The sequence below is a fragment of the Arabidopsis lyrata genome (genome assembly GCF_000004255.2).
Source record: "Arabidopsis lyrata subsp. lyrata unplaced genomic scaffold ARALYscaffold_2, whole genome shotgun sequence".
NCBI classification, from domain to species: Eukaryota; Viridiplantae; Streptophyta; class Magnoliopsida; order Brassicales; family Brassicaceae; genus Arabidopsis; species Arabidopsis lyrata.
The window spans coordinates 13,267,597-13,282,086 of record NW_003302554.1 but is presented as its reverse complement, the minus strand read 5'-3'; the positions used below and the strand labels follow the sequence as shown (position 1 = coordinate 13,282,086).

At 33.3% G+C, this 14,490-nt stretch overlaps 2 protein-coding genes and 1 pseudogene across 3 annotated transcripts; 1 reads left to right on the top strand and 2 right to left on the bottom strand.

Annotated features, from left to right (window-relative positions):
* Positions 1-2,978: 2,978 nt before the first annotated feature.
* Positions 2,979-4,618, top strand: LOC9323262 (ATP-dependent Clp protease adapter protein CLPS1, chloroplastic). The gene is made up of 3 exons (XM_002888630.2): positions 2,979-3,211; positions 3,847-4,000; positions 4,198-4,618. Exons 1-3 carry the CDS (start codon positions 3,148-3,150, stop codon positions 4,457-4,459), a joined length of 480 nt encoding a protein of 159 aa, XP_002888676.1. The 5' UTR covers positions 2,979-3,147; the 3' UTR covers positions 4,460-4,618.
* Positions 4,601-6,698, bottom strand: LOC9324739 (GDT1-like protein 5). 2 transcript variants are annotated; one of them, XM_021035471.1, is made up of 12 exons: positions 6,575-6,698; positions 6,416-6,484; positions 6,125-6,184; positions 5,987-6,034; positions 5,808-5,896; positions 5,679-5,718; positions 5,541-5,591; positions 5,388-5,456; positions 5,267-5,311; positions 5,121-5,182; positions 4,971-5,043; positions 4,601-4,893 (listed from the first exon to the last, which is right to left on the bottom strand). In XM_021035471.1, exons 1-12 carry the CDS (start codon positions 6,590-6,592, stop codon positions 4,822-4,824), a joined length of 696 nt encoding a protein of 231 aa, XP_020891130.1. In that variant the 5' UTR covers positions 6,593-6,698; the 3' UTR covers positions 4,601-4,821. The 2 variants fall into 2 exon arrangements, with proteins under 2 accessions (XP_020891130.1, XP_020891131.1); XM_021035472.1 differs by having other exon boundaries at positions 5,679-5,715; positions 6,575-6,697.
* Positions 6,699-6,960: 262 nt separating this feature from the next.
* On the bottom strand, positions 6,961-8,617 carry LOC110224213 (annotated as a pseudogene).
* Positions 8,618-14,490: the final 5,873 nt, after the last annotated feature.

Sequence of the window (14,490 nt, the reverse complement as noted above, 5' to 3'; positions counted from 1 at the left end):
TCTAAGAGGGAAGAAAGAATCACGAGAAAAACAAAAGAAAAAAAATAAGAAAGAAGAATCTTTTAGAAGGAAGTGTGAGAATTACATTTGCCCACGCCGGATATTATTATTACCATTTTCCCAAACGACCTTTCATATTCCTCAAGAGCCAATTTCTTATTTGCCAATGTTCACTCGCTTCAAAGCGCGCGTGCCCACGTGACAAAATATTCAATTGACGCAACCAGATTCTCTGCTTTTGTCATTATCTTTTTTTAGATTTTTTTTTTCTTTCAAGAAAAAAAACAAATGGTTCTTTGGTGGTTCGATTCCTTGATCGAATGAGTTAATGCATATGATAGTGTTTTTGTATTTTTTTAGATGCAGCAAGATTTTGGACTAATTTCGTTAATCATAATCACCATTCACCAATATGGTCGGTGACCAAAATTTTATTTTATGGGTCTACCTATGATTTATGAAACTATTAGAAGCAAGATTGAAATGATCAACTGTTTCTTGTTAATCATCATGATAGGCAAATATCAGATTCATTACTCCACATTTTCTCTGTTTTAAGAAAACAAACATATAAATTTTACACAGAGAACTTTGTTGTCTCAGTTTTGATGGTTCAGATGAATCTAAATACATGTTTGGTCTTTATGTGGGAGGTGTGGGACATGAAGATTTAAACGAGATTAGATCCATCAATTATTACCTTTATTAGCACATGATAAATTTTGTTTCCATGGGAAAAGAAAACAAACAATATTACATGCAGGTAAGATCTCCAACACATGTATTGGAGTTCTCTTCATGATGGCTATTCCATAGCCACAATTAAATAAAGAAGTTTGGAGTGACAATTAGAGCTAGAGCCGGCCCTTGGGACAGGCTAATCAAGTCCATGCTTGCAGCCGATTATTTTATATAAAAATTTTGGTCCACAATTTTTAAAATTGGCTTTAGTCTAGTGGTGTAGGTACATGGATGCTCTCTTATCTTTTTTGGCTTCAAACCTTTGAAGCTGCTAATTTTTTATTTTTTTTCTGTCAAAAATTCGGCCCAAAATTTTTTTTCCCGCTTGTGGCCTTTCAAATATTAGCGCCGGCTTTGATTAGAGCTAAAAAGAGACGGGTTAATCGGTTAATGCAATAGTCAATTGGTAATGCACAAATACAGATTTTTGGATTAATCCATAGCGAGCAACCATCTCAAACAAACTTAACATGCGCACAAGCTACATATTTTGTGGGTTAATCCGTAGCGATCAACAATTTCGAACAAACTAAACATGATAATTCATTAATATGTAGACATGAATTTTTTTTTATAAAAAATATTAGTTTAAAATTTCAGGTGAAACTTTAAAATATGCAAAATAACAAAGAGAAAGATCAAATACGAAGCTCTCCAACCAGAGCCGGCCCATGTCACAGGCCCATGAAGTATTTGTTTGCGGCCTTTCATAATATATAAAATTTTCGGCCCCAAATTTCCAAAATTTTCCTTTAGTGGAGTGGTTCCGGTTCTTCCTTCCTAGGTGCCAAACTGCAGTACGATTCTTGACTACAGCATTTATTTATTTTTGATTTTTCCTTTATTAAATATATTTTAATAAATATGCAAAACAGCCCATTTTTTTTTATTTGCTTGTGGCCTTCGAAAACTTAGAGCCGGCTCTATCTCCAACATAGTGATTATCCAATGATTCAAGCCAACTATGAAAACCCGCAAAATTAGATAAAATGAATACAAAACTCAAATCTAGAACTAACCTCAAAAAAACTCGTAAGTCGTAAGAATCCTAATGATTATCAAGATTCTTCGTCGTTCCGCAATTGTAAGTAGATAAAAAATTATCACTAGCTACATATAAACGATTATAACAATCTTGAAAAATGACGAGACAATTTTCAATTCTTACCCTTCTTTACCACACATGATTTGGTCAAATACAAGAAATAATTTTTTTTCTCTATCATCTTTAGATACTTAATACCAAAGTGTCTAATGCAAGAGATTGCCCTGTATGAACTATTTTTTTTCTCCCTGTTGAAGACTCAACATCATCAGATGGACCATTTAGAAGGCGGTCCTGGAGAAGATGATCGGAAGATAAAACATAAATATGCTGGCGCATTCATTGCATAGGTAAGATCTTAGTTATCGGAATCACGGCTTGGGAGATCATCGATACATCGTCTCCAGAGTAAATGATTTGATATCACAGAGATTTAGCATTAATGAAAAATCTTAATAAATTAATCAGTATCTTCAGCAAATAAAATATAACTGAATTCTACAAATAAAAATATTATTATCAAATAAATACTATTTAGTTTTAAAAAAAAAGAATTGGGATAAAATAAAATAAAAAAACAAACGATAAAATATATTTTTGCTTGAATCCACATACAAACGATTAAAAAAAACGTTTTATTAAAATTAAACTAGATTAATTTATCAGTATCTTATTTTATTAAGCAAACGATTGAACTAGTATCGAAGCAAAATTAAAAATAAAAAACGTTTGGATACCAATTTAGTTTTAGCATAATCTAATTAGAGTTTTAGGAATTTCTTCTCCTTTTCTATTTAGAAAAGAAAGAACAAATACATTTGTTATATTATATATAGAATTGACAGAACCAACTAGATCAAAACATTATAAACCGTCTATTCATACATATGCACAGCACATTGAACCGGCTCTAACCAATACTAACCTCGACTGTTCAAGTGTTAAACAATCCTAACACGACTAAGAGCATCTCCAATGGATTACTCTATATTTTCCTCTATTTTAGAGGAGATTTTGCTCCAATGGATTACTCTAAAATAAAGTTTCCTCTAAAATAGAGTATAGAGTAATCCATTGGAGATGGTCTAAACCCACCTCCATATTTCAACGTATCGGCCCCAGAGCAACCAAACCGGAAATAGTTGATAGGTTCAAATTTTGGTTCGGTAAACCGGGACAATCAGACAAAAAGGTATAAACCTTTTAAGGCTAAACGCAGCGTTTGAGGCAGAGGCAACGTAAAATTCCGTAAACCACCAATTTCTGAAATTTCTTCATTTATTCATGTGATTAAAATTGTTCGGTCCTGATTGTATCTGTGTTTTGGAGAGACTTGAGAACTGAGAAGCATCCACTCGACAATGGAGACTGCGATTTGTGGGAGATTAGCTCTCGCACCATCCTCTCTCTTCAATTCTAAATCAGGTTTCTTCTTCTCTATCTTTGGTTCCGTATCAACCAACACCTCTTTGTTCTGTTCAGAGTCTTTGAATCAAAGTTGGAAACTTTAATTAGTAATCAAATTCTGTGTATAATTTGCTCATGCCAATTGATTTACATACAGATTTTATTGGTTGATATTGATTTGTGAGACAATTAGGCGCAGAAAGAACGAAGCTTTAGCCTTTTACCTTGTCTGAAACTCTCTTGTCTGAAAGCAAATTGAATTTGAATAAACAAAACAGAATAGAATTATAGGGTTTTTGATGTCTATGTCTATTTCTTACATACAGATAAATTTTGGGTCGTTGAAGTGATTTTGATAGACATGTTGATGTTTTGCTCTTTCTAAAAAGATTCAGACCCTTTTTAATCTTTGTGGCTTTTCTAGTTGTGATTTGGTTTCCAGCTATATTTCCTGGATTCTTGTTAACTCTTAAGTCTTAAGGCGTTAGGGAAGTTTATAATTGCAGCAGCAACACACTTGAATCTTGAAGAAACATGTGGAATGAGTTTATGATCTTTTTTCCTCTGATTTCATGTTTTTGCATCACCTGCCATTTAGTTTCCATGGATATCTTCTGATAACAGTGGATATCTCTCTTACTTGATGTGTACAGGGGACAAACATTTAGTCTCGAAAGGACCATGTGTGAATCGTGGTGTTCTCATGACCTTATCTACATACGCTGCATTAGGTAAAGGAGGTGGTGTCTTGGACAAACCGATTATAGAGAAAACCACTCCTGGTCGTGAATCCGAGTTTGATTTGAGGTATTGCCTACAACAATCTGAATTTAGTTTCAAAATGCCAAATTCATTTGCTTTCTTCTGCTCTAATTGAAGACATATTCTCGAAGAATGTATTGTAATCCGCCTGATCAATTTCGGTTTTTACATAGTTTTTGATCACGAATTAGGCTGAACAGTTCGAGAAATGCTCATTGTGGTTCTACTTTGGTTTAATTCAGGAAATCAAAGAAGATGGCTCCACCTTACAGGGTGATACTACACAACGACAACTTCAACAAGAGGGAATATGTTGTTCAGGTGCTAATGAAGGTAATACCAGGCATGACTGTAGACAATGCGGTTAACATTATGCAAGAAGCCCACATCAACGGTTTGGCAGTTGTGATCGTCTGTGCTCAGGCCGATGCAGAGCAACACTGTATGCAGCTGCGGGGTAACGGCCTTCTTAGTTCCGTCGAACCTGATGGTGGAGGCTGCTGATACTAATTAAACTCAGTATAGATTTTCCCACCTCCCAGGTCTCTCTATTTAGTCAAAAAAAATTTGTCCTTTTATTGTATATAATATCAGAAATTTGGTACCAGACTGTTTTACTATATGCAGTGAACCTTGCCCTACATAGATTTGTTGGTAAGTGTTTATGTTTTTCATAATGCAAATAACAAAACTTTATTGAATTCAAACGGTGTAACAGATGAATCTTTCTGATTCTGTAATCACTAAGTGAATGTATCTAAGCAATTGTAAGGGAGTGACGTGTTTCGGTTTCATCTCGGCAAAAAAGCATTCAAACCCAAGAAACCTGCAGTTTCAAGACATTGAGGGGATACCATACAGATGTATTAAGCATCAACCGGAGTAAGGAGCGACTGGATGCCGAAAATAATGAAAAGCATTCCACCGGAAAGAGCCACCTGCAACAACATAAGAGCTATTTGATCAAAACTGTAGAATGTTACTTCAATAAAGAGGGAATATCAAAAAACATTACAATTCGTTCAGATATTTGAGATGCTAAGCTCTTGCCACCAAGCACAGCAGCTGTGGTGCACAATGTTTGTGCCCTGTGCAAACAGAGAGATTAGTCAGCAGTAGAAATAGAGTTATCACTTTGATACAAACCGTTGTGTAGAAGACTTACAGAATTCCACCAAGGACCACGCCAAGTGGATTTTCATCTGCAGCCAAACCAATAGTCGCAAGCTAGAAATAGAGTAAGTTACAATGAGAACATGTGAAGCACTAGCTAAAGTAGAACCAAGCAGAATGAAGTAGAAGGAAAATTACCTGACTTTTGTCACCCCACTCACCAAAGAAGTTAATTGAAAACGCCTTCAAGAGAGAGAAAAATGTGAATCAAGTCCACTACTTCTTTAAATAGAAATTCTGCAAAGATTTTATATATTACCTTGAGAAAAATGGGAGAGAAGAATGCAGTAAGGAATGGTCTTTTCTGCTTTTTCTGTTCATCTTCAATCTACAACATCAGACATATAATATAAAAACCTTCCGCGCACGCACCCTCAAGCAGTCTTGAATCTTTTAAGATCTAGTTCCATACCTTACTGCTGTCTTTTTTCGATTGATCATTAGTCTTCTTCAAATCAGAATCCTAGTACATTGAACAAGTGTCAACCCCAAAAGCATTGTCTCTAAACATGAAAAAAAAAAGATTTACAAGAAGAGAAAAAGTACCAACCAGTTCTGCTTCAACTTCTGCCAATTCTTCAGAACCCCTGCTATATATAAAACAGATTTGGATGAGAAAATGCTACCTGAACATTTTTGGAAATAACTATTGTTCCTCAAGTCATCTAAATTCTCTTACCCTCCTTCTTTAAAACCGTCCCATAAAGACCATAACCCGAAGCCAAAGAACAACAATGTTGTTATATGATGGGTCCATTTACGAGAGATCTGCAAATTGTATTTCGAATCAGCGTCTGTCTAGTCCCAACTTCTTAGAGATTCTATGGTAACAAACACAAGCATTTCACAATATCTTACCAGATTTGGAGCAGCCCAACCAAGTGTAGCAGATAATATAGTCATGACCTAAAAGTAAAAGCAAGACATAAACTTTTTCAAATCTTGAAGAGTTCATTGAACTGAACAATTGCATTAAGACAAAAGAAAAAAACTTACAATCAAAGCCGATAAACAACCAGCCAATACAAGTCTCCTAGGATAACGCATCGCCAAAATCTGGATACAGAGTAAAAATAACATTTAACATATTAGCACACAATAAAACATCTATGGAAGCTGCTTAAGGAGATAAATAATTAGCTCAAGTGATACTCTAAATTAAAAGTCAACAGATTTGGATCAAAGAACATAACCATTTCAGCACTAACAAGAAACTTTCATATCAAATTATGAATGTTGCTAAAGCTTCGAGCTTTGAAGAGGAAGAAGATGAGTAAGATCACTTACAGCTGCAGCGAAGAACGTTTTGTCACCAATCTCGGAGAGGAAAGTCATGGCGAGTGATTTAGTAAAACCCTAAAGAAACCCATCAATTAGCTTCGATTCCAAAAGTTAAGAACTTTGGATTTTCAGAGAACAGATTAAGCTTCCTACTGGGTTACGTACCTGCAAAAGAGAGCCCATGGCTTCCGAGAATAACGGCAAACTCACGGCGGAGCGATCTGTTTCCGGCGAGAGTCGCGTAAGAGAAGGTGAATGTTTTTTTTGGTTGATTCTTGGGATTTGTTTGGTGGGAGTGTGGAGAGCATATGGAAAATAAGATTCTCATTGGTTAGATCTTGCCACGTGGAAGAATTCGATTCGAAGATCTTGTTATCTAGGACCCATGGAACCCAGCTTTGACAGTTGACTCACAGGCTGGCTGTTCTGTTCATTTATTATTGTTCCATTGCTGCTCCATTACCAATTTACCAAGACGAGAAGAATAATACTTTACGACAATTTATTTTTTAGACATTACATTTCTGATTTCTTCCACGTACATAGGAACCAAACATGAGTTATGGCATGGTTTTGTTACACAAAGCAGGAGGTTTTGTGAAGAAAAAAAAAACAGATGGGACAATTTAAGAATTTAATCACTAACAATGGTTTACCACAACAAATTCCTCACCTTGTGGATAAAAGCATCAACGATGTAGAACCAAGCTCTGTTCCAAGGAAAATCAAAAGAGAGAGATACAAGTATTCCAAGCAGTATTGTCACATAGGCTGCAGCAAAACTCCAGTAGAAAGAAACCAAGTCTATTGAGGATTCATGAGCTTCCACTTCATTATCCTGTTCTTGTAAAGTGTTGTTGTTGCAGCTTCTGTTGGTTGGTTGTCCACAGAGAAGATGATTACCTAAGTAGCTTCGAGTATCAAAAGTGTTAAACTGTTTTCCCTGTGGAACGACTCCTGATAAGTTGTTATATGATACATTGAAGACAACTAGGCTGCTGAGATCTGTTAGTTGTGGTGGAATCTGGCCTTGTAGTCTGTTGAAGGAAAGATCAAGGCTTTCCATATTCTTTATATCCGAAAAGCTTTCTGGTATTGGACCTGATAAGATGTTGTGAGAAAGATTGAGAGCTTGTAGTTCCAACAGACCTCCAAGCTCTATGGGGATTTCACCACTCAGCTCATTGTCGGAGAGATCTATTCCAAACAATAATTTGAGATTTCCACCCATGTAGGCATCGTACCGGTGTTTAGTTCCGAATTGAATTTTAGCCTCTGTTGATGCCATATAATCTGTACCAAACATTTCTAGAATAAGCAGAGATTTGAAATATATACCAACTTTGTCTATGGAGAAGAAGTTCGGATCCTGGCTAAAAATAGAGATGTAATTATTGCGAGAATGACTAGTAACTCCGTAATCATAATAGGATATATCCTCTTTCCCCAAACCAAATGATGTATTGCTAAGACATGAAGGTATGGAACCATTCAATTTGTTGTTTGAAAGATCCAAAAGGTGGATGTTGCTCAGGCTACACAACTGGTGAGCAATGTGGCCTGTTAGATCATTACCCCGCAGGAGAAGAATATTTTAATGCTTTCGGTGTTGATGAACTCTGGAATATTGCCAGACAATCTATTATTTCTCAGATTGAGTATTTCGACATCCGCTAGCAATGTGTCTGGAATATCCCCTGATAAATTATTGTCTTGCAAGAATAGCTCTGCATGAAATGTGAATTTGGAGTGTGTAGGTATGCCCCCAGATAACATATTTGCAGACAGGTTCAGTAGCCGGAGATTTGATGTGTTGAACAAGGAAACAGGTATTTCACCTTCTAACGAGTTGTCTGAAAGCAGTAGTGCATATAATGGAATTTCCCCAATCCAACTTGGAATAGTACCTGTAAGATTGTTATTCGAAATGTCAAGCAGTAAAAAGTATCTCAAGTTTCCCAAACCTTGTCCAATCTTGTCCATACACAATATATCTATATTTGTTAAGTTGGCTGATTCTGCGAAAACCTCTCCACTTAGTTTGTTATGTGACAGCTTCAAGACTATCATTGAATAACAACCCTGTAAAATACTTCTTGGCAGATTCCCATTGAAACTGTTATGAGATATATCCAGAAACTCGATCTTTTTCATGTTACCAAGGGAAGATGGCAAATTTCCTTGAAAACCGTTATTCGCAAGATTCATGTACCGTAAATGAGGAAGTATCCATCCAATGTTCTCAGGAACCAGATGACTGAATTCATTAACTGACACATCTAGATATACCAGGCTATGAGAAGATCTTGGTAGCCGAAAACTCGTAAAAGAATTATTCCGTAGAACCAAAGCTTCAAGTTTTGTATTGTTAGCCAACAACCATGAAGGAATATTTCCAGAAATTTTATTTTCAGAGAGAAAATGAGGAACTTTCTCCAAGTTGCAACATCGTAGTGAAATAACACTCAACTGAAAGTTTGGCTTCCAATAACTTTCAAACACTACTTGAAGCGAGTTGGATTTTGAAGAAAGCTTGAACACCCTAAGCTCTGAGAGGTTGGCGATTGAACTCAATGAGAAGAAGCCTTTGAAGCTATTATCAAACAGCGATAAGTACTCAATGGAATTATAAGGCTACCAAGAGCAGATGGTACCTCCCCAGTCAATTGGTTCAATGAGAGATCAAGAACTCGAAGTCTACTCATGCTAGTTATACATAAGGGAAACTGACCGACAAGTTTTTTTACACTCATATCGAGCTCTTGCAGATTCTCCAGCTTGCAAATCCCTACAATGACCAAAAAGTGAAATATTTTAGAGAATTCATCACAGTTCTTTATCAAAAAGTGAAATATTTTACGAAACTTGCCTTGCAAATCAATTGGGCCAGAAAATTCATTTTCACTTATATCCAAAGCTTTCAGATTCCTCAAAGCAGGTAACACTGCCAGAAGAAAAAACCACACAGTAGGTAAACACCTTTACCTAAAACACATGATGATCTCAAGGATGACACAAACCAATAAAAATGTTACATGGAGCTGTATTTCCAACTAGAAAAGAAAGGCAAGCATCTATGGACAAAAATTTTGTGGTACCTCGTACTGGTATGGAGCCATTAAATTTGTTTGCACTCAGGTCCAGCAGTTCCAAGTTTGTCAAATCTTTAAATTCTGAAAGTGAGTCCAACAAATTACAAATTTCGTTTAAGATACATAAAGTTGTAATAGTAACTATAAATTGAATTCATCTAACAAACGATCATGCTAGATACAATTAGGAAAACACACCTTTAACAGGAAAAGGGCCATCCATGAGGTTGCCCCGAAGAAACAGAGTTGTAAGTGATGTAGCAGCACTAAGAAAGGGAAATATGCTGTGACTGAATTCATTGAAAGAGAGATCCAGAATCTCCAAGTTTATAAACCTCCTTAGGCTTTTATAACCTGGAAACGAGATTTTTGGTTTTTTAGATAAAATGCAAGCGAGAATCTTGATAAGATAGCTCATTCAAATCACATATGGAGATTATGAGAGATAAAGACTTGTGAAGGGAATGTAAGTGGCCGTCTGATGTAATTGTATGCAACATGGGACACATACATAAGCAAGGTAAGGCAGAAACAGAAAAAAAAAATTGAAGTACTCTAACATATATCAGATGGGATTAACTTTCATAATTGAAAACCATGAAATATGATTTAGTCCATCTTGGTTCACTAGAGAAACAGAATCCAACCGAAAGGACAAATCAAAGTTTAACGCATACCAAGATGTTAAACTTCCGTTTTTTCTTTAGTTATTAAGATGTTAAACTAACTGCTTAGGGAAAACGTGGTATACCTTCAATATTATCAAAAAAGCCACCTAACCGCTGTGGTCCAAAGTCCAGACTACTAACGGAGCTCTTCAAAGGGGTGCAGCAAAGAGCTCTTTAGAAGAGACCTTGCAGGTTGGAACATATCTCCCATAAAAGTAAGCCCAATGACCCGCCTGCTTGTACTGTTGCATTTTACACCGTTCCATCGGCAGCAATCGCTCTTTGTGTCATTATTCCATCTAGAGAGGATAACTTTGGTTTTATCGAAGTCTGGTTGAAATTTCTCTGAGTGTGAGATCATATATGTCCTGAACTCCAATAAAGCCTTCCTTTCTTCCACAACACAACTTTTGTATCCATGCATATGTCCCAACACTATCATCGCCCATATCAAGTTTTGACACACGAACACCTTCCTCGCCATTGCGAATTCAATGCAAATATCTCCACGGTTATAAAAATTGCAAGTTTTGTCAAAGAGAAAATAGGAAAAACCAAGTTCTATAAGAATATATTTGTATATTCAGGAAGTCTCCATCGTATGATATGGCTTGTTTAGCTTATAAATAAACAAAAGTTCTTTGCAGAAGAATACTCAAGATCATATTATATACTAGAAAGCTGCCGACGCTATGCGTGGATTACATATTTAATATTAATTCTGAATAAAAATAAAATTTGTATTAAAGTAATATGTTCGATTATTAACATAGTTTTTTGAAAAGAATTTTTTAAAATATTAACTTTTATGATCCTTTTCGAAGTACTTTTGTGAATTGCTAAAAAATAAATTTTGTTCTTTTTTTATTCATGGTGGTATGACATAAATATATGCCACTATTTTTTCTTAATTTACATAAAATATTTTATTCTGGAAATATATATATATATATATATATATATCATACTTCATCATAGAGTCTCTTGTTTGCTGATTCACGATCCTTGGATCGGGAAAACGGCCAAAATCAACTCTAACTATTTTTCTGCAGCTTTTTTCAACTCAAAACTCTGACCCCAGCACTTATCAACCCGAACTCAGACCATTTTTAAAAAACAAACCTAAACTATCTAACTGTTATCCAATTTCAACATAGTTTTTTTTTTGTATTTGTTAATGTCGATTAGAATTGTAAAGTCGTAATTATCTGTTCTTTATTATCTGAATCATTCTTTTTATTCAATTGGCTAAAAGTTAAATAATTCAGGTTTGTTACATTATTTAATAACAGGTATATGTTAAAATTGGCTAACAATTACATAGTTCAGGTTTGTTAATTAAAATTTATGTGGGTTCGAGTTGATAATTGGGGTTGATATCGGCCGTTTTCCCTCCTTGGATCTCATCAGAAGGTAGATCTTCCCAATCTCATTACTTTCCCTCGACAATAAGCTTTACATATTATATCCATATAATCCATAATAAAATTAGGAGATCAAAGGTAAAACATATTCATATTTATTAATTTTTTGCTTAATTTTATCTATATATGTTAAAAATTAAAGAGAAATTTAAATAATTTGTGATAATGATTAAATTTAATAAAATTGCAAGGTGGTCCAAATGAGCAAAAACATATTTTATATATGTTAATTTGGGTTTTTCACATCTCTCTCGCTTCTGACTTAGCACAGCTAGTCAAAGCTTTAAAACCGGAGCTTCATCACAAGGAGCTTCATAGGATTCTCTTCGATATCCTGAATTTATGTTATACCTTTGATGTTATTTCGTTTAGTTTCATTCCCCGTTTGCAGAACTCTGATGCCGATTCATTCAGCCTTTGCACAAAAAAAAATATATGTTACATTTAATTATAATCATATTTAATTTAGGAAAATGATTTCAGATGGTATAATAAAAATTTTATTTTTGAAAGTTTATATTAACAAAATTTAGTTCAGTTTTAATATATATATATGTAGGTCATAAGAGAACAAAACTTTAATAAATATAATGTAATGCCGTTTACCTAAATACTTTATGACATGTTAACTTAATTATGATATTCTATGCAATTACCCTTATCAAACATAATTCGTTTCAAAAATCCCATGAGCATAGATTAAAAAAAAAAACCTTTGGTGGAACTTTTTAAATTTTTGGTTGAATTTAATTGGGTTGGTTTTATGGAAACTTTGATAAAAATAAATACAAATTTTATATTCTTTCATATGATCTTTATTTCTTACTTAATTTGTATGATTAACTAAAAAAAATTGAATTCAAAACATAATCAAGTCAAATGTTATACAATATTAAAAATCAGAAAACTATTTACTCGAAATATACGAAACTCAAACGTCGATCCCTCTCAAATGTTGAGTAATTATGTAAAAAAAATAAAGAATGACATAAACTATTTGATTTTTTTTTTTATTCATGGTCCCATTAGTTTTACGTATTCAAGAACAAAATCATCTTGAAACAACTTCACGTATTAAAAAAAAAAAAAAAAACAAACTCTTAACTTTTTGATAAGTGATGTTGAGAATAATTACATAAATGGTTTTTCAATTTATATCATAAATTATTTAACAAACTTATGTTTTTTAAATTTATGAATACAAATAGATCATAAGAGTAAAAAAATTTAATAAATATAATGTACTGCCATTTATCTAAATACTTAAATGTATAATTACACTTTAGCTGACCATAATAATAGATATAAATATTCTCAATGTATGTATATAAATCTTATTGGTGAGTTGAAAAATAGAGAAACAATTAAAAATAGAACTTAAAAATAGAACACTTTTATGTAGAACTAATGATGTTGGTGAAGCTAAAATCACAAACCTAATTAACTTGAACACCAAATGAGAAAACTTGTGTAGATATTTTTATTATGTGGATGATAGTCTGAAATAAAGAGAAAGCAACTAAAAGTCAATAAAAATAAAAGAACGGACTGGAAAAAGCAAAAACTCTACAAGAGTTTTTTTAGCTTCACATGTGGGTAATATATACAAGAATTAATTGGATTTAATGTTTTGAATTAATTAGAGTTATTGTGGTTATCTGCTAGCCTAATGCATCAATTTAGAGTTGTTTGACGTTAGATATGTTTTAATAAGTTCATTTGTGGGTTTTACTTTGGGTAACTAATTCCAGAACAAAAAAAAAACACGAATATATTTCGGTATTAGAAGCCACATGAAAAGCGTTACTCGAGAAGAAAACTCTTCACAAATATTTATTTTGAGAAAAGGCGTAACACATGGAGCAATACATTAATATAATGCATGTTACTATATTTCTTTATTGATATTACATTGACTGTTAGATAAGTTAGAATTTCATTTACTGAGACATTTATAAAACAATAAATAGGATGACATATTAAATTTAATAATTCCTGTAAATTATATTATACTATATAAATACATTAAATGTATTGTGTAATAAAAATTGTAAATAAATACTCCAACTTGGAGTTGTAACATGTGAGAATAAATTGGTGTTATAAAAATTAAAACAAAAAAAAAGTGAAATTGGAAAGAAGAAAAAAAAAAGACAAATTAGAAAAGATTAGAAATGTATTTTATGGAGATATTAAAATATTATGTAAGATAGAAAAATGAGGAAAACAATTAAATTTAAAAATAGATGTCAAATGTACTAATATTATGAGAAGTTTAAAAAATGTACTATTGTACCAATAGGATAAGTGGTGATTTTAAGTAGATAATAATTTTGGTAAAATAAATTAGATATAATTTCAATTTAAATACATGTCAAATGTACCAATAGGATAAGAGAAATATATTTTTTGGAATTAAATTGTAGACACAAACTTTCAAAACTAAAGATTTTAAATAAATTAAAACAAACATTGATGCATTGAAGGAGGACACATGTCACCAAAAGAGAGTGTCAAATGTCACAATGGTAGGAAAAGTTAGAAGAAATCCTTCTCATATTATATAAGATGTGTGGCGTGTGGTTAGTATCTTTTACTTCGACCGATATATTACATATATTTAATTATGTCATATGATAATGCTTGTTAGTTAGTAAACAAATAGACCAAGGAAAATACGAAAAACAAAGTGAAAAATACTATTGTTGAAATGTCTCCCTCAAGACTTTTTCCCAGGTTTGTAATTCAGACCACGAAATTAGAACTGTCTCATGCATATCTATGTTCCTCACTTCCTTGTATAGTATTCTGTTAGCAAGATCGCTTCGCTTATCCATATTTTTATCGGTTTTTACTCATTACCGCATTATATACAAATTGCGTTAAACAAATAAGAT

What these genes read in the sequence shown, in the direction of transcription:
- LOC9323262 (XM_002888630.2), top strand. Translation starts at nt 3,148, where the DNA reads ATGGAGACTGCGATTTGTGGGAGATTAGCTCTCGCACCATCCTCTCTC. An exon ending in TCTCTTCAATTCTAAATCAG is followed by an intron (nt 3,212 to 3,846) that starts GTTTCTTCTTCT and finishes TGATGTGTACAG; the next exon opens with GGGACAAACATTTAGTCTCG. An exon ending in GAATCCGAGTTTGATTTGAG is followed by an intron (nt 4,001 to 4,197) that starts GTATTGCCTACA and finishes GGTTTAATTCAG; the next exon opens with GAAATCAAAGAAGATGGCTC.
- LOC9324739 (XM_021035471.1), bottom strand. An exon ending in GTTGGGCTGCTCCAAATCTG is followed by an intron (nt 5,897 to 5,986) that starts GTAAGATATTGT and finishes TACAATTTGCAG; the next exon opens with ATCTCTCGTAAATGGACCCA. An exon ending in GTGGTCCTTGGTGGAATTCT is followed by an intron (nt 5,044 to 5,120) that starts GTAAGTCTTCTA and finishes CTGTTTGCACAG; the next exon opens with GGCACAAACATTGTGCACCA.